This window comes from Equus przewalskii, chromosome X (genome assembly GCF_037783145.1).
Source record: "Equus przewalskii isolate Varuska chromosome X, EquPr2, whole genome shotgun sequence".
In the NCBI taxonomy this organism is placed as follows: Eukaryota; Metazoa; Chordata; class Mammalia; order Perissodactyla; family Equidae; genus Equus; species Equus przewalskii.
Window position 1 is genome coordinate 38818105 of NC_091863.1, and position 23587 is coordinate 38841691.

The 23587-nt window shown below is 46.3% G+C and overlaps 1 protein-coding gene across 23 annotated transcripts; it reads left to right on the forward strand.

The window, feature by feature from the left end:
- The first annotated feature begins 452 nt into the window (after positions 1-452).
- Positions 453-15535, forward strand: USP11 (ubiquitin specific peptidase 11). Of its 23 annotated transcripts, none has more exons than XM_070606437.1 (21): positions 453-802; positions 7191-7300; positions 7394-7604; positions 7911-8028; positions 8426-8571; positions 8700-8761; positions 8885-8981; positions 9351-9524; positions 9621-9779; positions 10120-10344; positions 10487-10570; positions 10678-10772; positions 11516-11722; positions 12404-12456; positions 12614-12871; positions 12947-13017; positions 13236-13348; positions 14322-14471; positions 14555-14670; positions 14841-14929; positions 15012-15535. In XM_070606437.1, the coding sequence occupies exons 4-21, from the start codon at positions 7983-7985 to the stop codon at positions 15147-15149; spliced, it is 2283 nt and encodes a 760-aa protein (XP_070462538.1). In that variant the 5' UTR covers positions 453-802; positions 7191-7300; positions 7394-7604; positions 7911-7982; the 3' UTR covers positions 15150-15535. The 23 variants fall into 23 exon arrangements, with proteins under 23 accessions (XP_070462538.1, XP_070462526.1, XP_070462527.1 ...); XM_070606425.1 differs by having other exon boundaries at positions 7474-7604; XM_070606426.1 differs by having other exon boundaries at positions 7474-7604; positions 12614-12856.
- The last annotated feature ends 8052 nt before the right edge of the window (positions 15536-23587 follow it).

Below are 23587 nucleotides of genomic sequence, written 5' to 3' on the forward strand. Positions count from 1 at the left end.
GCAGTAAAGCACTTAAAGAGGGCCTACTATTATTATTTATTGCTGTAACTCCAACAAATACACAGGGCCTGGGGCTAACTTGCCTTCAACACGTTTGTCGAAAGAATAAACCTGGTTCAGGCAGGGAAGCGGCCCACAGGGCTGGGAGGCGCTTTAGAGGTGGTGACCTCTTTTGCGTTGGGTTTTGATGGATGAGAAGGGTAATGCAATGAAGGAAAGGCATTCTGGTCAGGCTAAGAAAGGGTAGGGGCCCCCAGCAGAGCATGGGTCTGAGAAGACTCAGAACTTTGTATCCCTGAGCACTCCCCAATATGTCCTCGTCCACCTCGGGGACCGCTCCCTCCACCTCCCACACAACCGTCTGCCCGGACTCAACATGGCGTGAGAATCCCACAAGGCACCTTTGTCTTTCTCACTTCCCAACTGGAGGTTTTACCCTGCCTATTGGTCGCAGAGATCACCGCCCACAGCCCGATGCCCGCCTAGCCCTTCGGCGCGTCCGAGCGTAGGGTCCATTTCCAAGATGGCAGTAGCCCCCCGGCCGTTTGGGGGGCTCTGTTTCCGTTTCCGGGACCTGAATCCGGAAGTGGCCGTTGAGGGGCCTCTTCCTATCTTCAGCTGCTGCGGCTGTGAGAGGAGGGTGAACGGCCATGGCGGCAGTCGCAGCAGATCCGGCGGCTGTGGATGCGGCCGAGGACCGAGAGCCACAGCGCAAAGCCGTGCCGGGCCTGGAGAGCCAGCGGCGCCAGATCAAGAGCAGCGAGAGTGGGCGAGAGCGTCCCCTGCGGGCCGGCGAAAGCTGGTGAGGCAGGACAGCGAGCGGAGCCTCGGCTGAGGGGACGGTGGGGGCGTTGGCGCCGGGGTGGCCGTGGTCCGCAGGAGAATCGCCGTGGGGGCGGGGGAACTGGCCTGTGGGACTGAGGACGAGAGGGGCGGGGACGTGCTCAGGAGTGGATCGCCTCATCTGGGAAAGAGGCGGGGCTTGCGTGGCGGAGCTGACGCCTGAGAAAGAGATGGGGTTTGTTGTGGAGAGGCGGAGGCAGGGCCTGAGAAGAAACGGCCCCGGGGGTGGGGCCAGGCCTGTGTGGTGCAACTGGAAACCTGGGAAGGAGGCGGTCTCTGCAACAGAGGCCGGGGGCGCCGCCCCTGAGAACGAGGCTTGGCGGTGACGTCAGGCGGAGAGCGGGCTCCGAGCCTTACGGCTGTGGGCGGGGACAGGGAGCTGGCCCCTGGGAACGAGGCTTGTGACGTGGGCCGAGGGGCGTGTCCTGGGGCCAAGGGAAGACTGCAGAGGGGAGGCGGCGCCTGTGAAGCAGAAAATGGCGCCTGCGAATGAGCAAAGTTTGTGACGCGGCGAGGTTTTTGCCTCTGGCCGAGGCCTTCTTCCCTGGACGGGAGAAAGTGCAGGTGATTGGCACGGGAGGGGCCTTCGATGTTACGTTTGTTTTCTGTTTTGGTACCGTTTCGTTTTGTAATCAGGAAAAACTAGCAATTTAAAAAGATGTCAATGCGTATCTTAATAACTCGGCTTGTTTTACTGATTTCTTTGCTAACCAGTGCTTGAAATGAACTGTTTCTGGGTTCATTTTATTTCTCGCCAAGTTGCATCTCGTTTTTTAGATTGTGAAATTCGTAAGACCTAAAAAGATTATAGAAAACGTTTATGTAGTCCAGATTGATGGACATTCCATAAAAATAAACGGCCTTTGCTCTTCAAAAATTTCAAGGTCGTGAAAGACAAAGGATGAAGAACTGTTCCAGATTGAAGGAATTAATAGGATTTAAGGAATCATAACTAAATGCAACGTGTGATCCTAGATTGGATCCCGGAGCAGAAAAAGTTAATTACTTAAAAATCAGGTTTTTCTTCTCAAAATTAATTTTCTCTTTTTTACTGTAAAAGATATTAATGAGAAAATTGGTAAAATTTGACCGAGGTCTGTAGATTAGACATCAGTACTGCTAATTTCTTTTGATTGTGGTTATGAAAGAGAATATCTTTGTTTTTAGGAAATACGTGCGGAAATATTTAGGAATAAAGAACCATCATGTAAACAGCTTACTCTTCAAATACTTGAACAAATAGCATATATAAAAATGTGTTTAAAGAAACAGTGATCGAGCAAATGGGTTAAATGTTAAATTTGGGGAGTTTTGATAAAAGGCATATGGGAATTTGTTGTATTATTTTTGCAGTTTTTCTGAGTCTATTTCAAAGTAAAAAAATTAAAGAATAATAAAACAAAAATTTGTGAATTCACTGCCCAGGTTAAGATTCAGACCGTTGCCTTAGGAAATCTTTCTGTGCCCTCCCAGATGAAAATCCCCTCCCTGCGCCGCAGGAAACTGTGATCCTGAATTTTTAATTTCGTTAACGTTTTTCCGCCACTGTGTGCATCCCTAAATATTATTTGTGGTCTAAGCATTCATTTTGTGGAGGATATATATGGATGCCTACCGTGTGCCCTTCGCATCCTAATCAGGTGGTACATGGTATCCACGTGATGTCAATGGTGACGTTAGCCTTCATGTCTTCTTAGTGAAGGTGGTATCTGCCCGGTTTCTCCACTGTGGAGGTACCTGTTTCTGCACACAGTAATTCTTTTCAAAACATAATTTATGTCCATCCATTCCTCAGAACGTTTTAACAGCTTCCCATTTCCTGCAGTGTTAGTGCTAAAATTCTTAAAGTGACTTGTGAGTCTGGTCCCCGGCTGTGATTTCTTCTCAGATCCCTCTGGTTACCCTCCCCCACACTCGCTCCATCCGGCCATATTGGAGTCTTGCTGTTCCTCAAATGCCGCGAGCATGCTCTCACCTGAGGGCCTTTGGAAGTGAGGGTTGCACATTTTACAGAGTTCTTTAATCATGGTACTAGTGAAACATATATTCTTGTTACTGGAGAGACAAGTTGAGATTCCCCAATCGGGAATATGAAACCAAGCTTTTTTTTTTTTTCTTTTTTTTTTTACTATTACGCTATAGCTCTCCAGCAAGGAAAAGCCTCAGTCCATCCTGAGAATAAACAACAATAACCAGAACGTTTTTATAGCCGATGTGGAGATGTTCAGAAGGGCCTGGGAGCTTTGGTGCCTGCCCTGTCCTACCTTTACAGCCTTGTCATAACAATACCCTTGAAAATTACACCACCCATCCCAGGTTTCCTTTTGGGATGTTGAAAATGTTTTGGAACTAGATAGAGATTGTGGTTGCACAACGTTGTGAATGTACTAAATGCCACTGAATTGTTCACTTTTAAAATGGTTAAATTTATGTTATGTCAATGAAAAAAATTATGTTCTGTCAATAAAAGAAAATTACCCCATCAGTGTTGGTTCAGTGTTGAAGCCAGTTTCTCTCTGCTATTGTGGGTAATATCCTGAAGCATTTTTGCTTCACTCCATTTTTTTGAATGCTTATCTGTTTAAGTAAGAGCAAAGCATCTCAAGATTCTTTAATTTGTTGTCCATTTTGTAGGGGGTTTCCCGCAGTGGTCAGGAACTTTGTGTTTAGAAAGCATTTCGAAGTCATGGACAACCCTCAAATCATATACCTAGTATTAGGATTTGCGCCTTCTATCTTTTGTCAGTTGGCAGATCTCAATGAGGGTAATTAAGTAACTTGGCCATCTAAACTGATTTAAATTCTAGGAGAAGCTTATATTTTAAGAGTAAATTCAAATCTACGATAGCATAGCCTCCTTAGCAAATTTTAGTTTTTCTTTTTGAGGATGAACCAGCTACAGACAATTAAATAAGGCACAGCAGAGGGAGTTTCTAGATGGTCTGTGCAGAGTGTGGATAGTTCCCTAACAGAGGTAAGCAAGCAAGGGGTTCTTTGTTCAGGTAAAGGAAGGCAGGTGGCTGGGCTCCGTATTCCAGCAATGAGTAGTGATGTGTGAAGGGAAAGCAACGTTTCCGTGAAGGTTAAGGGCTAGCCTAGAAGCGTTGAGGGTTTTCTGCCCAGGGAGAAATCTGCAGCGTGGGAACCATTACGTTTAGTGAAGACCCTAGAACTAAGTCAACTGAAATTTTCACTTTTGTTTGGTGATCGCTTGCTCTAGCTCTTACACCAGGTAGGTATACCTTGGCTACTGGATCTAATGAAAGACTGAAATGAACAGTAGGCCTTTGATAATTCCCATGTAATTGAGTCCATACCCCTACTGCTTGTTCAGACTTTTCATGAACCAGAAGGGAAAAAGGGTTTGTGAATCTGGAATCCTAGTGGGGAATATTCTGGAAGACAGTTACTGTACCAGTTTTTGTTGCTTGAACATGAGTATGCTCTTTAGCTTGAAAAGTAGTCAGTTATTGAAAAATATTTATATTAGCATACCTAATTATATATAATTCACTATAATTAACCTAGGAAGATAAACTTTTTGATTTGTCTTTTTTTAAAAAATGGTAAGTTTGACAAATGGAAGAGCTTTCATAAAAATTTTAAGTAAATTAAAATTTGGAGACTTTTAGATAAACCTAATTATGCCTATTGTCATTCATAGAGCAAAGGGACAAATCTTGGTATTATTTCCCAGAGATAGTTTTGGCATAAAAGAACATTTTAACAGTGTCATTATTCTGAATCTGGGAAAAACAAATCAAAAATAGTTGTTAGAAGAGACGAGATAAGAGTTGAAGTGAAGGCAAGAGATATTTATAATCAGCTTTGTAAAAACATGGTGATAAACAGATTATTAGGAGCTTAACTTTTTTAAACAAGGAATCTCTTAAAAAATGAGTTAAGATTTTTTTTTAATGAATTAAGAGGATGTCAAAAGGCACCAAGAGTTAATAATTGGGTGATCAAAAAGGAACTTCTAATCTGGGCATAAATTAATGTGGTCATTTTACAGAAAAAGACCCAAATTCTAATTTTCCTCCTTTGGTACATTATTCATGTGACAATTTACAGTAAAGGATTTATAAATATGCTTTCGTATGTATGTATTTAGGCTTATACAGGTATATAAATAATAAATTTAGTGGAACAGTGTTACTGTATATTACATTTAGCATCTCAATAAACTAACAACCTTTTAATAAACAAGGATATCATATCTCTTATATCCATATTTCTATTTCTCTGTAATTATTGTACCTAGTATAATTAACCAATAATGTAAATTATTGTTATCTTAACCAGTTTTCTTCTCCGCAGACACACGATAAAACTAGAGAGCAGAAAATATTGTTTAATAGCTTTTTTCAGAAGCAGGTATTTCTTATCATTTTAACAAATTTGAGGAAGCACAAATAAACGTAAGTGCCTTTAGCAAGATCAATTGTATTTCTATACACTAGCAAGAAGAAATTAGAAAATTAAATTTTAAAAGATGCCATTTACAATAGCATCCAAAAAAATTGAATACTTAAGAGTAAGTATAACAATGTGGGTGCTTCTTGTTCAGACGATGACAGCTCTCATGACTGCCACCTGAGCTGACAGATTATGTGACATCTCGATTTTAGAGATGTTAAAGAAATCTTTAATGTCTTTGAAGAAATATGGTAGTAATATTTTGTGAAAATTTGTGTAAAATTTCAGTCTTATATGAAGCCTTTAGAAATTCAGGTTGTAGCCAGGTCCCGAGGTTTTGTTTATTGCTATAAAGAGTGATTTTAATGTTAATTTTCCTTAAAAATTTGCTTCTAAAAAAAAGTCGGCCAGTGCCTCCCTTTTCATTGAAGGTTCCATTAATGAGAAATTAGCTTTACTGAATAAATTAACCTCAGACTGTTGGTCAATGGAAATGGAGGCAATTTTAAAGCCTTGAAGGTGGGGGTGAAGGTGCATGTGGTGGAGGGTAGGGTCAGTGATGGGAGGTCTGTGGCGTGATCTGCCAGGGCAGGGAGAGTGTCCCCAGCATGAGTAAAGTGCAGGGTCTGTGGCGGGGTCAGTGCAGCCACAAAACCCCACAGAAATGTTTGCCTATTCAGGTGACTTGTGACTATTCAAGGTTTTTCTGTCCTTCCATCCCCCCACCTCTCTGATCCTTTTACAAACAAAGGCAAGTTGCCATTTTAAAGAATCCCATTTATAGGGTTAAATTGCTGGGAAACTAACCAATACAATGTTACATATTTTTCATCAATTTTGTAACTTTTTAAAAAGTGTCTTTTTGAAGCTGTTAAGTATTTGGGATAGCCTTTTAGGTGTCAGAAACCCCATAGCAGGGCAGGTTTGCATGTGTGAGTGTGGGATGGGGATTGTGTGTCTGTGTCTGTGTGTACATGAGCTTTTGTGTCCAAGCCCTGGGATCGGAACCAGGACAGCTGATAGGCATTTAGCACTTAGTATATGTCAAGTGTTTTCCAGACGTCAGAATTTCTCATGACGTTTTACAAAGGCAGATTTCAGCAGACCTAAATGTTTATCCTAGTAGTGCATATAAAAGTTTCTACTTTAAAAGAGAGCTGGTCGAGCTGAATGCTTAAAAATGATTCAAATGCTCAATTTTATGTTATGTGGTTTTTATCATCATTTTGTTTTTAAAAAGAGCTAGCTAGTCACCATAGGCTCAGAAGTTTATTATAAAGCCAGAATAAATCCTAAATAGGAAAATGGTAGAAAATGGCAATACGCAGTCTTTGAAAGAAAGCATTATGATTCTTTTAGCATTTTGAATTCTTTTCAGTGTCTGAGATTTTCAGAATTTAATAATTATTTCTTAGCTGAAGATTTTTGCCTCCATTTATACATCCTTTACAAACACTGCACACTTAATGAAAGGCTAAAGCTTTATAGTATTAGCTGCAATAACAGATATTTTGAGCCTAAGTATTGTTTATTCTATAATAAATCCTCATGTTTCCTGGCACTATGGGTGTGGGGTTTTTGTTTGGCTTTTTTTGCTATTATTGAGCACATTTTCTGTTTTTAATCAAATCTCTTTTAGTATCCTAAGAAGTTAGGTAATTTATCCAAATCTGAATCTCACTGAATACATTTTGCTTCTAATTTATTTTTATATGATGCTGAAACTTTTTTTTAATGTTGCATTCTGGGAGGAATTTCTTTTTTTATTGAAATGTAATTGCCATATAACATTGTATTAGTTTTAGGTGTATATGAAACTTGACACCTCGACTTACAATGTGTTGATACTTTTCATCTAATGACCATGGGAAGTGGTCCCACTAACCCTCAGATAACCATGCGACACCCCTGTTACCTGTCTGGTCCAGGTTCCTCGTGGAACAGCACTGGTACCAACAGTGGGAATTGTACGTGCAGGGAGGAGACCAGGACTCCAGCACCTTCCCTGGCTGCATCAACAATGCTAAACTCTTTGAAGGTACCAGGCCTCTGCCTCCTCACATCAGCCTAGCCCTCAAGTTCTTGTCCCCTCTGTCCCTACAAATGATCATAAGCCCCTTCTCTGTGCTAGGTCATTGGTGAGATGGCCAGAGTGACTCATCACTTTCCCTCCCTGATTCTTCCTCTGCCACCTCCCCCCGCCCCCCGCAGACCAGGTAAACTGGCGCCTCAAGAAGGGACTGGTGGAAGGTGAGGATTATGTGCTGCTCCCAGAGGCTGCTTGGCATTACCTGGTCAGCTGGTATGGTCTAGAGCATGGCCAGCCGCCAATTGAGCGCAAGGTATATTGGGTGGGGAGGGTGCTGGGGAGTGGGGTAGGAGGAGGGCCTTGTGGGCCCAGGATGGGTCGAGACCCACGTGTATATCTGTCTCTATGTACGCTGTGTATATACACCTGTGTTTACGCTCCTCTCTCCTCATAGGTCATTATACAGGTGTCTTGGTCTGTCCGCATGTGTGTGCTCCCCTTACAGATCCTTGTACATGTGTCTGTACACCATGTGTGTTCACTCCTCTGATCTCAGGTGGTTGTGCCTTCATCTTTGTGTATATGCTGTGTGGGTACACCTGCGTATGCGCCCTTCCAGGTCGTGGAGCTGCTCAGTATCCAGGAGGTCGAGGTGTACCCAGTAGAACTGCTGCTTGTCCAGCACAGTGATATGGACACACCTTGCACTGCTCAATTCAGCCACACAGATTCTGTTGGTGAGTCTAAGGGTCACAGAATGAGTTGGCGTCCCAGCCACGGTCACAGCGAGGTGACCTAAGAATGCACGAGGTTAGGCTATGGTAGACTGAGAAGGCACTGGTCAGACTGGAGGACCAAGAAGGTCTTGGTCAAGCTGGGCAGAGGCCCTGAGGGGGTCCCGTAGAGTCCCTAGGGTATGTGAGCTGCATTCCAGTGGCTTAGCTGGTGTGGCAGAGGATATTTGCTGGAGGTCTCAAGTCCTGAGTGCAGATCAGTCATTTCGAGATTGATCAGGGACACAAGGTGTTGACCAAGAGTGCACGGTCTATGGGGATGAGTCAGGGGTCTGATGCTAACATGTCAGTCATTCAGGGTCCCAGGAAAACCTTGAATGTGCTCCATCACCCTGCACAGACCTAGTTTTGCGTACCGCTCGAGAGCAGTTTCTGGTGAGCCCCCAGGAAGAGACACGACTGTGGGTCAAGAACGCAGAGGGCTCTTTTGAGAGGTTGTGCAACACACGTGTCACAGTGCTCGACGCCGCCCTCAAGACTGGGCAGGTGAGGTGGCGGGGGGGGGGAGCTTTTCTGCTCACTGGCTGTGCTCAGTGTGGGGAAAGTGAGGGCTCAGCACCCAGGGGACCTCCATAAAGGCCTTTCCTGCTTTTCTTTCTCTTCTTCCAACCCAGCTGGTTGTCATGGAGACCCGAAACAAGGATGGCACTTGGCCCAGCGCACAGCCGCATACCACGTAAGCTGTTAGGGAGTCTGGTCCAGAGTGGGGTCCCACAGTCGGCACAGCCACTGAGCCCGCGAGCACATTTCACCCGCATATAGTAGGCCCTCAGCTGATCGAGTTTCTCATCCACCCCAGGAAAAGTGCATCAGAGGATGAGAACTTCCAGGGCCAGCCAGGCATCTGTGGTCTCACCAACCTGGGCAACACGTGCTTCATGAACTCGGCCCTGCAGGTTGGGCCATTAGGGCTATGTGTGGCACAGCCATAGGGATGGGCTTCAAGCGATGGGGATTGGGTACAGAGCTGGGGGGTTCTGCAGGGCATGGGGTCAGGTTGGAAGCTAGGGCCCCACAAGTCTGACTTGACACTCCCCCGGTCCTTCCTGAAACGTCTGTACTTTCTCCTCCGCTTGCCTCCTGCTTTCCCTTTTCTTCTGTCCTTTGTCACCACATTCTTCCTTCTCCTGAAATGCTGCTGTACTCTCTCCCCCATCCTGCTGCTCCTTCTCCCTTTCTTCCCCCTTCTTCCTCATTTCCTTTTCTCTGTCCTCACCTTGGTTGCCCTTCCTCCTCTTCTCTGTCTCATTCACCTGCCCCTACAGTGCCTCAGCAATGTGCCACAGCTCACTGAGTACTTCCTCAAAAACCGCTACCTGGAGGAGCTCAACTTCTGCAACCCACTGGGCATGAAGGGTGAGATTGCAGAGGCCTATGCAGACCTGGTGAAGCAGGCGTGGTCTGGCCACCACCGCTCCATCGTGCCCCATGTGTTCAAGGTGTGACTCAGCCCTGGGCTGCCCCCTACCCTGTCCCTGACTTCTCTTGACTCTCCTAACTCCCTCTTGCTCTCACGGCCCTGCCCATCTTCTCAGACCAAGGTCGGCCACTTTGCGTCCCAGTTTCTGGGCTACCAGCAGCATGACTCACAGGAACTGCTGTCGTTCCTCCTGGATGGGCTGCATGAGGACCTCAATCGTGTCAAAAAGAAGGAATATGTGGAGCTATGCGATGCGGCTGGGCGACCAGATCAGGTAGGTGCTCCTGAAAGACCTCTTTCCTGAGAGCCCCTTTAAAGTCACTCGGGCGTCTGCCTCAGGGATTACCTGACCTCAACTGCAACCTCAGTCCCAGCCTTGGCTCCAATACCACATCTGCCCCTACACCCAACCCAGAGTGAACCCCCACCCGGTCTCCCCAGAACAAACCCCAACCCTGCGTGAACCCAGATTCCAGATAGCCGCAGCTATGACTCTATCTCTGGACTTTACCAGTGGCCACAACCTTAACTTTAACCCCGTGTGCATCCACTCTGAACCATGGTTTCTCCCTGCCCTGGGCAAGCCCTGCCACCCACCATGACACTGTCAACAGGAGGTCGCTCAGGAGGCCTGGCAGAACCACAAACGGCGGAACGATTCTGTGATCGTGGACACTTTTCATGGCCTCTTCAAGTCCACGCTGGTATGCCCTGATTGTGGTAACGTGTCTGTGACCTTTGACCCCTTCTGCTACCTCAGCGTCCCACTGCCTGTCAGCCACAAGAGGGTCATGGAGGTCTTCTTTGTCTCCATGGACCCCCGCCGCAAGCCAGAGCAGGTATGAGGGGAATGGGGATGTGAGGACGGAATGAGGGACGTGTAGTCAGAGTTTATTTGACTATTCTGCCATACCTCAAGGTTTCCTACGCTAACTCACCACACACCCTTCTGCTCTTTTGTGCATACTGTTTCTCCCTCAGCACCGGCTAGTGGTCCCCAAGAAAGGCAAGATCTCGGATCTGTGTGTGGCTCTGGCCAAACACACTGGTGTCTCGCCAGAAAGGGTGAGGCTCTGCAGATGGAGGGAGGATGGGATTTAGGGGCAGGGAGGCAGAAGGGCCTAGGAAGACCTTGCAGACTGACCAGCCCCCTCTCGGCATCCCGTTCCCAGATGATGGTGGCTGATGTCTTCAGTCACCGCTTTTATAAGATCTACCAGCTGGAAGAGTCTCTGAGCAGCATCTTGGATCGAGATGATATCTTCATGTGAGTGAGGGGACCAGGGGAGATGGGGCTTCCTCAGGAACCTCCTCCACGTAACCACCTTCCCTCTCCCCTTCTCGGCCTGGCTGACAGGGCGCCTGCCCTGCACAGGGCTTCAGCCGTGTGCCTTAGGAGGGCAGGGGCCTTGGGGCTGACAGTGGGGCGCGGCAACAGATCCTCGTACAGGGCATCCTTGTGGGTTTGTTTTCTTGTCATGTGAGGGAGGCTCCTGTTTCTTCTTTATTTTATTCAGCACTTACTGAGCACTTTCTGTGTACTAGACGCTGACCTGCACTCCTTACTCATTGCCGTCCTCAAAAACTAAAAGTGGTCTTTGAAATAGGGAACACTAAGGCACTTTCTGAGCATAAGCATTCAGAACAAATTTTAAATCTTTAGGTAACTAGAATAGAAAGTGCTTCATGAGTAGAAAAGATCTTTGTAAACCAAACAGTGTTTTCCAAAAAGAAAATGGTTTTAAATCCTTTTGTTACTAAAACTTTTTAGCCCCCTCAGCACTCCGATAACACCAAAGTGCTTTATGAAACCTCACATAAACAAAGTGCTGTGTAAATCATTGAACACTTTACAAAGCACAAAACACTAGGTGACTTAGGTGACTCTTCAGACCCTTTTAAAAATATTTTCAGGCTGTGAGGGGTGAGTGGATGGAGCAACTACGGCAGAGTTCCCGAGTCCCCCTTGGGTGTTCTGATCAGGCGTGACCTCGTGTCCACTCCCCACAGATATGAGGTGTCGGGCAGGTCTGCTATCGGTGAGAACTCCAGAGAGGATGTTGTCCTTCCTATCTACCTGCGGGAGCGCACCCCAGCCCGGGACTACAACAACTCCTACTATGGCCTGATGCTCTTTGGGCACCCGCTCCTGGTGTCTGTGCCCCGGGACCGGCTCTCCTGGGATGCCCTATATCACATCCTCCTGTACCGCCTCTCGTGAGTCTGTCCTTTCGGGGGCGGGGCGGAGATGGGGTTGAACTTAGACTTGGGTGTCTGGTTGCTTAGTTGCCACCTCCCTTCCATGTCCACAAGACAGCTCAAACGTCACGTGGCCAGAGAGGAGCTTGTAGGTTTTTTTTTTCTTTCTCTAAACCTCTGGCTTCGCTGCTGCTTCTCCTAGGTGTTGGGGAAACAGAGGTGAACAAAACAGACAAAATATGGGCAACTTCATCTTGTACTTAACTGTGTCCTCCTCAGAGAGACTTGGTGATTTGTGTTTTTACCGATAGATTTTCACGGTGCTTAAAATCCGGAGTCCTTACCGAGGCAAATAGGGCAGTGCGCTCTCTGGCTTGACGTCTCCCTCCTGGTGCACTTACAAGTCTGCTCCCTGGAGGCCTTTCCTGACTGGAATTTACGGCTGACGTGCGTCTGTGTACCAGGGGCTTATCATACTTAAGATTGGCGCTCCTTAATTATGGTACACAAGGTCCTACGTTGTCAGGCCATCTCTTCATGCGTTTCTGTGTCATCTCCTGAGACCTTCAGGGCTCGTCGTTAACAACTGTGTCTGTGTGGGTTTACCAGTGGCTTCCCATCATAAGCACAGTAGAATCCCGGGCTCTGTCCCTCCCTCCTCTTGTGCCCCTCCTCAAGAGTCCTGTGCTGTCTCCACAGACGCTATGTGACCAGACCTAGCTCAGATGACGAGGATGATGGGGATGAGAAAGGTGAGGAAGAGGAAGGATGAGAGTCTGTATAAGCAGTCACATGGCCTGAGGGAGGGTCAGAGGGTCTGGGGTAGGTCTGACCCACCCAGGTCCACCACAGCTCAGCCCCCTGGGGCTCACACAGACCCGTCTCTGACATCTTCCCCTGTCTTCGCAGACCTGGAGGATAAGGACAACATCCCCAAGCCTGGACACGTGGCTGGGGGCAGCTCCCAAGACCCTGGGCCCGAGCAGGCTGGGCCCAGCTCTGGAGTTGCAGGCGGGAGCCGGGCCCCCGTGGACAACTCCGCTGGACCATCTCACTGGCCCCAGAGGGCACGGCGCAAGCACCTGTTTACCCTGCAGACAGTGAATTCCAACGGGACCAGCGACCGCTCGACTTTCAACGAGGATACCCATGGTGTCTCCTTCAGCTGTGAGCCAGGGTTGGGGAGGCGGGAGGGGGGTTTCCTTGGCAGCAGGGCCCATGACCACCTCCCCTCGCCCCCAGCCCAGCCGTACATTGCCATCGACTGGGAACCAGAGATGAAGAAGCGTTACTATGACGAGGTGGAGGCTGAGGTAAACGAGATCCCAGGGATGGGGGGCACTTTTCAGCTTGCGCCCGTTTAGCTCTTCACACATCCCTTCCCGAACTCCTCCAAGCCGTGACCACAGAGCTCCCAGGGCCTCAGATTCCTAACTTCAAAGTCCATGCTCTCAACCACTTGGTGTGTCTCTTCCCCCACTCCCTTTGATCCACCTGTCCTCATATCTGGCTGTCCCCTACCCCGACCTAGGGTTATGTGAAGCATGACTGCGTTGGGTATGTGCTAAAGAAGGCTCCGGTGCGGCTGCAGGAGTGCATTGAGCTCTTCACCACTGTTGAAACCCTGGAGAAGGAAAACCCCTGGTGAGGGACCAGAATGGGGCCTCTAGGGGTGTAGTTGAGTGGGACCACCCATCCAGATCCCTGTTACCTCTAAATACACCCACACTCATTCAGATCCTTCCTGCCACTGGCCACCGGTGTTCCAAGCCTATTGCCACCTCAGAGCCTTTGCCTAGGCTATTCCTTCTCCCTGGAGCGCACTTCCTCCAGTTACCTACAGGACAGAACTCCATGTTGCTCAGGTCTCCCATCAAATGTCACCTTATCAGAGAGACCTTCTCTTACTGGCCTGTTAAAAGCCACCCCTCCCCCAGCCATCACCTCTCCATTCCCTCTTTACTCCTTAGCTGAGCATTACTTTCTAACTCAGTGACACCACTGGATGTCATGTCCTAGGTCCTCTTTTGCGTCATCATTCGTCTTCTCTGTTAGAGTAAACCCCTTGAGGGTGAAGACTTTTCAGTTCACTGTGTCTCTTCTCACTGATCATAATGGTGTGGGGTGTGCAGTAGATGCTCAATAGATCCTTTCAGAATAAGCAAATAAAATAGGAAGAGAGAGCCAAAAAGATAAAGCCAGTCTCAAAAATAAGAGCAGCGTCTCCATGGAGCAGAAGGGGAGAAGAAATAACAAGTAGTGCCCGAGGACTCAGCAATAGGCAGGCAGTAAATACTTGATGAGCGTGTGAATGACAGTGAATCAAACTGGAAGAGAGAAAACTAGAGGGCTAGAGGCAGGCTCTAAAATAAGATTAGCATCTCATGAACCACAAACCAAAAGTACAGAGTAGTGCAGAAGCTGATACAAAAGACAATCGGTAAGTCCTTGGTGAATGAATGACAGGATTTTCCTATGTGAAGAGAGCAAACTAGAGTAACAGGAGGTAGAAGTAAGAGCAGTGTCTGTGGACCCGGCGTGGCCGGGGAAGGCGGCACAGTGCAGAGCATACGGTAGGCGCTCAGAAAGTGTGTAGTGACTCAAGCTCTGTCTGTAGGTACTGCCCCTCCTGCAAGCAGCACCAGCTGGCCACCAAGAAGCTGGACCTCTGGATGCTGCCTGAGACACTCATCATCCACCTGAAGCGCTTCTCCTACACCAAGTTCTCCCGCGAGAAGCTGGACACCCTTGTGGAGTTTCCGATCCGGTCTGGGGCAGGAGGAGGATGGCTGGGCGGGAAGCAGGGAGTGGGGAGGGGTGCGCCAGTGTTAACCTTCTCCCCACCCACAGAGACCTGGATTTCTCTGAGTTTGTCATCAAGCCGCAGAACGAGTCGGCCCCAGAGCTGTACAAATATGATCTCATCGCCGTTTCCAACCACTATGGGGGCCTGCGTGATGGACACTGTATGTGCCAGGCTGTGGCAGGGGCATGCCCCAGGGGCTCAGGCTATCTAGTGGGTGACTGGATACGGGAGTCAGTGGCGAGGTCATCAGGGTGGGAGGAGTGAGAGAGTGAACTTGGACACCTCTCGGGGCCAGGAGGGTGAGTAAGGACAGCTCCCCCTTTCTTACAGACACGACGTTTGCCTGCAACAAGGACAGTGGCCAGTGGCACTACTTTGATGACAGCAGCGTCTCGCCTGTGACTGAGAATCAGATTGAGGTATGACTTCCGTCCTCCCTTCTCCCCTTCCCCTGGCCGCCCCCCCCCCCAATTCACACTGAGCCCTGTCCTCTCCCCACAGTCCAAGGCAGCCTATGTCCTCTTCTACCAACGTCAGGACGTGGCGCGTCGCCTGCAACCCCAGCCTGCCTCATCTGACCCCCCAGCATCCCTGGGCTCCAGTTCCCCACCCAACTCTGAGTTCATGGATGTAAACTGACAGGCCCTGGCTCCGCCACAGGGAAGGACGCCATCTCTGCTCTCTTCTACCCCGTATCCATCCCCATCCTCTTACCTCTGTTAGGTTCCCCGTGCCAGGCATCACAGGCTTAGTTGTGGCTACTGTTCTCCTGTGCCGCTATATTGCTCTCTCCCAGAGAAGACGACGTCGTGTCTCCTCCCAGCAGTGTGTTCCCCGCCTGTGTTTGCCCCTTAGAGCTTTCACCTTCCCTTCTCTTCTCTATTTATGGTTGTCCCTGTCCCTCCGTCCTCATCTTGGGGTGTTCTGAGCCGGGTGTGGTGGGTGCACCTGAACACAGAGTGTATTTTCTTATCAAGACCTGTACCTTCCACTCTGTATATATAAAGTGCCAGTGTGTTCCTCGATCGTGTGGGGTGTGTTTTCACGTACTAAGCACCAGTTTTATGCCTGCCTGTGTGCTTATTGAATGCTAAGTGTGTGATGGATGCTGCTCTGAGTGCTTATTGAGCGCCACCTGTTTGTCAAGTGCCATTATAAGGATTTTTGAAGCACCATCTGTGCGCCAGACTCAATTCCCAGCACCAACTGTCTGCCCACTGTTTTCCAAGGCATTTCACACACATTGATTCATAATCCTCACAACAGTCTCATGTAGGAGTTGTCGTCTCCAGTTTCAGTTGGGGAAACTGAGGTACAGAGGTCAAGTAATTGCTCAAGTTCTGTCAGAAGGTCAGCACACCTCATCACTTACACTGGTGTTGGTCTCAGGAGGGGGCGTTTGACCTCTCTGGACCCCAGACGGAAGTCTTTCTGTGGACATGACCTGCCCTATAGCTGATGTGGAAAAAGTGCCCCTGGAACAGATAGACATCCATGTGGGCAAATCTCTAATTTCTGGACGTAAAGATGCTGAGCAGACCACTTCACAGGCCCCTAGTAGTGTCCTCCGGGGAGAACTGCTGCAGAGATGGTACACTTGGCCCAAACCAGCCAACCTGACAGCACAAATGTGCTGTGTCTGTGTTGCCCTTCTACTTAGCTGCCTCCTCCGCATCCCACCATGACCCTAGCTCCCCCACGGGGCAGGGTCCCTCCAGCTTCATCCCAGAGAAGAGCAAGATGGAGCCCCTACCACAGAATGGCTACAGTAGAGTGCATCTGAGTATAAGATGCCTTTTAAGCACTGAACATCCCCCACCTGACCCCTTCCATGGGCACCAACTATCGCCTCTGAGAAGCAGGGCTCCTGGGGGAGCAGCTGTGGGGTGGAGTAGACTGGACAAATGGGTGGTGTCTGGACATAAACAAGCCTCCCAACTTTTCACACTATGGGAGGGAACCCTGATCTGTGACAGTTGAGGGACCGTTGTCACAGTAAGGGCCTCAACAGTCCCCCAGCCTGCTGCCTTTGCACCGGACCTGGTGAGACCCCCTCTGAGGGTCACTCAGGCCCAGCCTTACCACCCACAAACCTCCGAGTCGCACCAGTGATGGGCAAGAATCAAGGTAGTTGGTGTGAGGAACTCAGCTCAAACTTGACTTAAGCAAAAATAACCGAAATACTAGTTTCCGTTATGACTGGATGCAGGAACTCAAAAGCTGTTGTTTAATCCTCATGAAGACCATGTGATTTAAGCACTATCACTCCCTTTTGCAGGTGAGGAAGCAGGCAGCAAGAGCTGGTTCAGAATAGGCTTTAAGTACAGGAAGACCTCATTACCTATGGCTGATCAGTCCTGGACAGAGCCTTCCAAAAGTGAATCCATGTAAAGTACGGCGATATTGTGATTTGTAAGAAACAGGTATTTGGTCATTCAGATGACCAAAATGTACTTATATATATGTAATTTTCATCTGTAGTTCCTGGCTCACAGCTCCCAAAACCCTTGGAATTTCCTGAGTGATAAGAGCAATGGGAACATCTGTCATAATATTTGGTCTTCTGTTCCTCACTTCCTAAAAATGTTTCAGGGCCATTTAGACCCCATGCAAGGGTGGGGGATGGTTGCCAGGAGAACCAGCCATGTGAGCAGAGGATTGGAACTTTCAGTCCTACCCCCTGATTTCTGGGGAGGGAAGTGGGGCTTGGCGTTGAGTCAATTGCCAGTGGCCATTAGTGACTTAGTCAGTTATGACTATGTAATGAAGCCTCCTTAAAAAACCAAAAGGACAGCTCCTTGCCCTTTTCAGAGAGCTTCCACGTGCCACGAGCTCTACAAAGACAGAAGCTCCTTTGTTTGGGACCTCATGCTATGTATCTCTTCATCTAGCTGTTGATTCTCAGCCTTTGTAATAAATTGGTAGTCTAGTGAGTAAACGGGTTTTCTTGAGTTCTAGCAAATTAATCAAACCCGAGGAGGGGGTCATGGGAACCTCTGATTCATGGCCAGTCTGTCAGAAATACAGATAATAACCTGGGCTTGCAATTGGCATCCTGAGGGGGTGGTCGTTGGAACCTCCAGTTTGTAGCTGGTGGGTCAGAAGCATAAGTAACAACCTGGGCTTGAGACTGGCGTCTGTAGTGGAGGGTGATCTTGTAGGACTGAGCCCTTTACCTGTGGAATCTGGTTCTGTCTCTGGCTAGATAGTGTCAGAATTGAGTTGAATTCTTGGACACCCTGTTGGGGGTCTGAGAACTGCTTGTTGGTGTCGAGAAGCCTCCAGGTACACAGGTTGGAATTGCGTCCGGGAACCCTTTGCAAGTAACTCCTCCCCACACACACAAATGAAGTAACTTCCCTGATTTAATCAAAGACATCTTGAAAAGACAGCATACGTAAGAATCAGGAAAAATAACAGAGAACAGTTACACAGAGACTCCTTATATTAAAATTCTCAGACATTGGGGCCAAGTCCGTGGCCCAGTGGTTAAGTTCGCACGCTCTGCTTCAGCAGCCCAGGGTTTCGCTGGTTCCAATCCTGGGCGTGGACATGGCACCACTCATCAGGCCACGCTGAGGTGGCGTCCCACATGCCACAACTAGAAGGAGCCACAACTAAAATATGCAACTATGTACTGCGGGGATTTGGGGAGAAAAAGCAGACAAAAAAAGTTCTCAAACATCAATGTAAAACATTTATGCTCACTCTGATCATGGAAATAAAAATGATTACAAGTGAACAAGAAATTTAAAACTTTCAAAAATGAAAATGGGATGAAAAGGAACCAGTTAGAAGTGATAGGCCTGGAATAGATAACGAAATTTAAGAAGTCAATGACTGAGTTTAACACCACATTAGACATAGCTGAGGAGGGAATTTGTGAATTGGATATGAGTTAAAGTGTACTGAAGAATGCATCTTCTGGAAGATTTTAAGTTAGACTAATACTATATGTTGATAAATTAAGAGTATCAAACTAAAGAATTGAAAAGGTACAAATTTCAAACAACTAGAAGGAGAGAAATAGAGTGACGAATAATCAATCCAGAAGGCAGGAAGAAAGGAATGCTGAACAGAGTGGATGGATAGAGAGCTCACACACAATCATTTGCAAATAATGTCTCCTTTGGCTCCTTGGTTCAAGGGAGAGAACTGGAAACTGGGCTGCCGGTCGGTGACTGCCACTGTGCCAGGGAGGGGGTGGAGTGAGGGCGAGGAAGAATGCCTCAAAACTTTCCTACAACTTGAAGATGGCTTTTTCTTCTCCCCTCCCCCCTGGGGACCAAAGCTTTATTTCAAAATAATTTTTCCCTGCTTTATTGAGGTGTAATTGACAAAATTGTAATATATTTAAAGTGTAGAACATGATGACTTGATATATGTATACATTGTGAAATTATTACCACAATCAGCTTAACTAACACATCCATCACTTCACATAGTTACATTGTTTTGTTTTGTCTTGTTTTTGGTGAGAACACTTACAATTTACTTTCTTAGTAAATTTTAAGTATACAATACTGTACCTTAACCATAGTCACCATGTTACACATTAGATCCTCAGACCTTGTTCATCCTCTAACTGGAAGTCTGTGCCCTTTTACCAACCTCTCCCCATTTCCCCCACCCCCCAGCCCTTGGTAACCACCATTCTACTCTATTTCTCTGAGTTTGGCTTTTTTAGATTCCACATGTAAATGAGATCACACAATATTTGTCTTTCTCTTTCTGACTTATTTCACTCAGCATAATGCCCTCAAGGGCCATCACGTTGTTGCGAATGGCAGGCTTTCATATTTCTCGCAGCTGAAGCACATTCCTTTGTGTGCATATACCACATCTGCTCCATCCGTCCATCCGTTGTCAGACTCTTAGGTTGTTTCCGTGTCTCAGCTGTTGTGAAGAACGCCGCAGCGATGGTGGGAGTGCAGACGTCTCTGCAGTAGAGCGAGTTGATTCCCTTTGGATGCATACCCAGAAGTGGGGCTGCTGAATCGTGTGGTGGCTCTAGTTTTAGGTTTCTGACGACCCTCCATACTGTTTTCCATAGTTTCTGCACCAGATTACATTCTTACCAACAGTGCCCAAGAGTTCACTTTCAGGCCAAGGATTTTGAGAAATAGAGGTTCTCCACTCTCTCATCTTCTGGAAGATGGCATTTTTTTTCATTGGACGCTTGCTCCATTGCTGTAAAGCTCTGACTGTTTTCTAGAGCTCTTACACAGTTGGTTCTGACAATTCTGCTTGGGTTTTTTTGATGTTTCTGTTGGGGAATGAGAGCTTAGAGCTTCTAGTCTGCAATTTCACTGATGTCACTCCCCTTGTGCATTACGTTTTAAGTGTGTTTCTTTTTTTTTTAGACTGGCACCTGAGCTAACAACTGTTGCCAATCTTTTTTTTTCTGCTTTTTCTCCCCAAATTCCACCAGTACATAGTTGTATATTTTAGTTGTGGGTCCTAGTTGTGGCGTATAGGATGCCGCCTCAGCATGGCCTGATGAGTGGTGCCATGTCTGCACCCAGAATCCGAACCGGTGAAACCCTGGGCCGCCGAAGCAGAGCAGGTGAACTTAACCACTCTGCCATGGGAACGGCCCCTTCAGTGTGTTTCTTAACACACTTAGGTAACGTGTAGTTGCATCTTTTTATATAATCGAATCTGATGATATCTGTTTTAATTGGGGTGCCTAGATCATTTAGTGGACGTGATTATTGATCTATTTAAGTTTGAATCTTTCATCTAGCTATTTGTTTGCTCTTTGTTCTATGCCCCCTTTTCCTTCTTTTTCTGCTTTATTTTGGATTAACTATTTTTTTATGATTCCACTTTATCTCTTTTGTTGGCTTATTAGCTATAACTTTTGGTTTTATTTACCTCTTTAGGGTTTATAGTATACGCCTTTAACTTATCAAAGTCTACCTTCAAGCGACGTATACCACTTCACATATAGTATAAGCAGTTTAGTGTGCTTCCATTTCTCCCTGTTCAGCCTTTATGCTGTTGTTATTGTACATTTGACTTTTATATATTTTATAACCCCAAAATATGTTATTTTTCTTTAAACAATTACTTTTTTAAATAATAGGAAAAAGAATCATGCATGTTTACCCATGTAGTTACCACTTCCAGTGCTCTTCATTCCTTTGCGTAGGTCCTGATTTCCATCTGGGATCATTTGCCTTCTGCCTGAAGGACTTCCTTTAACATTCCTCGTGGTACGCATTCTCTCAGTTTTTGTATGTCTGAGAAAGTCTTTATGTCACCTTATGTTTTGAAAGATTTTCGTGAGTATAGAATTGTAGGTTGACAGTGTCTTTCTATTTCTTTTAATACTTTAAAGATGTTACTTCGCTGTCTTCTTGCTTGCATTGTTTCCAGTGAGAAATCTGCTGTCATGCTGTCTTTGTGCCTGTGTATGGAACATGTCCTTTTCCCCTCTGGCTGCTTTGGTGATTTTCTCTTTAGCGCTGGTTTTGAGCAATTTGATTATGATATGCCTTGGTGTAATTCTCTTCATGTTTCTTGTGCTTGGACTTCTTTGAATTTCTTGAATTTATGGGTTTCTAGTGTTAATCAAATTTGGAAAACTTTTGGCCAGTATTTCTTCAAATTTTTTCTGAAGTTCTCCTCTCTTTTTTCCTTCATGACTCCACTCACTCATATGTTAGGCTGCTTGAAGTTGTCCCACAGCTCCCTGATGCTCCTTTTTTTTTGGATTCTTTTTTCTCTATATCTCTCATTTTCACTAGTTTCTATTGCTGTGCCTTCAAATTGACTAATATTTTCTTCTGCAATGTCTAATGTGCTGTTAATCCCATCTAGTGTATTTTTCAACCAAAACATTGCAGCTGTTCAATTTGGGTCTTTTTTATATCTTCAATGTCTCTACTTAACTTTTTGAACATTTGACATACAGTCATACTAATAACTGTGTTAATGTTCTTCTCTGCTAATTCTGACACCACTGAGAGTTCTAATTGGTTTTGGTTGATTATTCTCCTCATTGTGGGTCATGTTTCCCTGCAAAGGCATTTCTGGTGATCTTTGGTTGGATCCCAGACATTGTGAATTTTACTTTGCTGGTTCCTGGATATTTTTGTATTCCTGTAAATCTCCTGGAGCTTTGTTCTGGGATGCATCTAATTTTCTTAGAAACAGTTTGATCCTGTCAGCTTTTGCTTTTCTGGTTTGTTAAGCAGTTCCAAAGAAGTGTTTATCCTAGGGTTAATTATTCCCCACTACTGAGGCAAGAACTTCCTGAGTTCTCTACTGAATGACCTGTGAATTATGAATGTTTCCAGTCTTGCTGGTTGGATGGGCCACTGTCCCCCACCTTGTGTGAATGCCAGGCATTATTCCCTATAATCCTTTTGGATGGCTCTTTTCCTAGCCTTGGGCAGTTTCCTCATATGCGTGCACTGATTGATACTCTGCTGAAAGCTTGAGGAGAACCCTCTGCACATCTCCAGAGTCCTCTCTGTAGCTCTCTCCTCTTTGGTACTCTGTCCTATGGACTCTAGCCATCCTGCTCTCCATGGACTCTCAGCTCACTCTCCTCAAGTTGAGGGCTCTGCCAGGGTCTGCCTGGGTTCCTCTCCCTGAGCTGTGGCCTGGACAATCCCTGTAGGCAGTAAGCTTGGGAATTCGTAGGGCTCACCTCATGTGCTTCCTGCCTCTCAGGTATCACTGTCCTCCGTTTCCCTCATGTCCTTTATTTTGAAAACCTTTGTTTCATGTATTTTGTCTGATTCTATTGTTTTAGACAGGAAGGTAAGTCTTGTCCCTATTGGCCCATCTTGGCTAGGAGCAGAAGTGCTTTCCCTCAACTCTGTAAAATTTACTTAGCTGTTTTTTTTCTCACTTCTTGAGTTGGAGGTTTAGCTCATTAATTATTCCAACTTTTTGTCTTGATATGTTTGTAACCTTAGATACTAAAAAACAGAAATATGGATCGTAAAAACCCCATGTACATAGATTTATTACTTTCAGCACTATTGGATTCTTTAAAATTCTTTAAGTAAAAAGTAATAGATTTGTGAAATGCTTTCAGTTTTTTTTAATTTATTTTCTATTGAGGTGACGTTAGTTTATAACATTATATAAATTTCCAGTGTACATCATTATATTTCAATTTTTGTATAGACTACATTGTGTTCACCACCCAAAGTCTAGTTTCCATGGGTCACTGTATACATGTGCCCTTTTACCCCTTTTGTCCTCCCCCTACCCCCCTTCCCCTCTGGTAACCACCAATCTATTCTCTATGTCTATGTTTCTGTTTGTTCTTGTTGTTGTTTTTATCTTCCACGTCCGAGTGAAATCGTGTGGTGTTTGTCTTTCTCCATCTGACTTATTTCACTTAGCATAATACCCTCAAGGTACATCCATATTGTTGCAAATGGCAAGATTTCATCTTTTTTATGGCTGAGTAGTATTCCATTGTGTATATATGCCACATCTTCTTTATCCATTCATCCATTGATGGGCACTTGGGTTCCTTCCAAATCTTGGTTATTGTGAATAATGCTGCAAAGAACATAGGGGTGCATATATCTTTTTGAATTCGCGTTTTCATGTTCTTTGGATAAATACTGAGAAGTGGAATAGCTGATAGTTCTATTTTTTTTCCCTTTTTCTCCCCAAAGCCCTCCGGTACATAGTTGTATATTCTTCATTGTGGGTCCTTCTAGTTGTGGCATGTGGGACACTGCCTCAGCGTGGTTTGATGAGCAGTGCCATGTTCACGCCCAGGATTCGAACCAGCGAAACACTGGGCCGCCTGCAGCGGAGCGTGTGAACTTAACCACTCGGCCACGGGGCCAGCCCCTGATAGTTGTATTTTTAATTTTTTGAGGAATCTCCGTACTGTGTTCTATAGTGGCTACACCAGTTTGCACTCCCACCAGCAGTGTATGAGAGTTCCGTTTTCTCCACATCCTCTGCAGCACTTATTTCTGTCTTGTTAATTATAGCCATTCTAATTGGTGTGAGATGATATCTCATTGTGGTTTTGATTTGCATTTCCCTAATAATTAGTGATATCGAACATCTTTTCATGTGCCTGTTGGCCGTCT